This window comes from Gavialis gangeticus, unplaced genomic scaffold, assembly GCF_001723915.1.
Source record: "Gavialis gangeticus isolate Ggan-Ray unplaced genomic scaffold, GavGan_comp1, whole genome shotgun sequence".
Classification (NCBI taxonomy): domain Eukaryota; kingdom Metazoa; phylum Chordata; order Crocodylia; family Gavialidae; genus Gavialis; species Gavialis gangeticus.
Genome location: NW_017729031.1, coordinates 117842522 through 117843714, shown reverse-complemented (window position 1 = coordinate 117843714; position 1193 = coordinate 117842522). Strand labels below are relative to the sequence as shown.

At 44.4% G+C, this 1193-nt stretch overlaps 2 protein-coding genes across 3 annotated transcripts in view; both read right to left on the bottom strand.

Annotated features, from left to right (window-relative positions):
- Positions 1–1193, bottom strand: part of HOXB4 (homeobox B4) — a 60771-nt gene that overhangs the window by 20334 nt on the left and 39244 nt on the right. The window lies entirely within an intron of this gene.
- Positions 1–1193, bottom strand: part of HOXB5 (homeobox B5) — a 10329-nt gene that overhangs the window by 898 nt on the left and 8238 nt on the right. The window contains exon 2 of the mRNA XM_019523672.1: positions 17–292. Coding sequence (XP_019379217.1) covers positions 45–292 — 248 coding nt within the window. The 3' untranslated portion in view covers positions 17–44. The remainder of the gene's footprint in view (positions 1–16; positions 293–1193) is intronic.

The window sequence follows — 1193 nt, the reverse complement described above, 5'->3', positions numbered from 1 at the left end:
CCCCTTTTTTTTTTTTTTTTTTTGATACCCCCTTTCTCTATAATTTATGGCTGGAAGGCGCTGCCCGCAGAGGCTAAACTCATGCTTTTCAGTTTATTATCTTTCTTCCACTTCATTCTCCGGTTTTGGAACCAGATTTTAATTTGCCTCTCGGAGAGACACAGAGCATGGGCGATTTCTATCCTCCTCCTGCGCGTGAGATATCTATTGAAGTGAAATTCCTTTTCCAATTCCAGCGTCTGGTAACGAGTGTACGCGGTCCTGGCCCTTTTACCGTCTGGTCCAGTCATGTCTGAATAAGACGGACAACATTTGGTTTGTGGTTTGCTTGCGTTTTCCCCCTCTTTAATATACACAAAGGCAAACGATTAACCTTCCCCTAGCAATCGCGAACCGTCAGTGGGTTATCTGGAGATAACCGCCCCCCCCACACCCCCACTCACGTGTAGATGCCCCTTTCTGTCCCTCCGAACCGGCACAGGCACTTCTACCTTCACCATTTAACACGGGAGCCTGGATCTCTAATTCCACCTATTTTGTGTGTGTGTGTGTGTCTGTGTGGTCTTTCTGTGTGTGCCACTGGCTTAATTCTTTTTTTTTTCCAAACATATATTAAGAAAACCACTGTTCCCGGTGCACTGTATCTACTCGCAATTTTTATTGGGTCATTAGCACATTGTCAAGAATACACACACCAAAATAACCATCAGAATAAGACATGTCTGGGAGACCCATCTGTGCATATATTGCCATTTTTAATGATCACTTCTCCCCGTCCTCAGCACCCGCCCCCCCACCCGTGCCCCCCCTCAAAAATATCCCCGCTGTTTTAAATTACCTTTTCTATCTCTATATTCATATCTAGATAGAGATTAAAATAGCATCACCGTTCGCGGGTTAGAAAAAGAGAGAAAGCAAGGGGGGGGGAATAAAGAGAGAAAGAGAAAGAGAAAGAAATCATCTCCAAAGACAGCTTTCTGTTTTAAAACCAGCGATCGGAGAAATAAATACGAGGCAGTAAATAGCTGGATTTCTTATCAGGAGCCCCCGTCGACTCTTCAAATAAAGCCAGGGGAAGAAAGGAAGAAAGAGGAGGGGGGTGGGGTGGGGGGAAAAGGGGTGAAAATAAAAAAAAAAAGAAGAAGTAGCTGTACCATGGCTAATATGAAGCTTCCTCATCCAAGGAAATATCT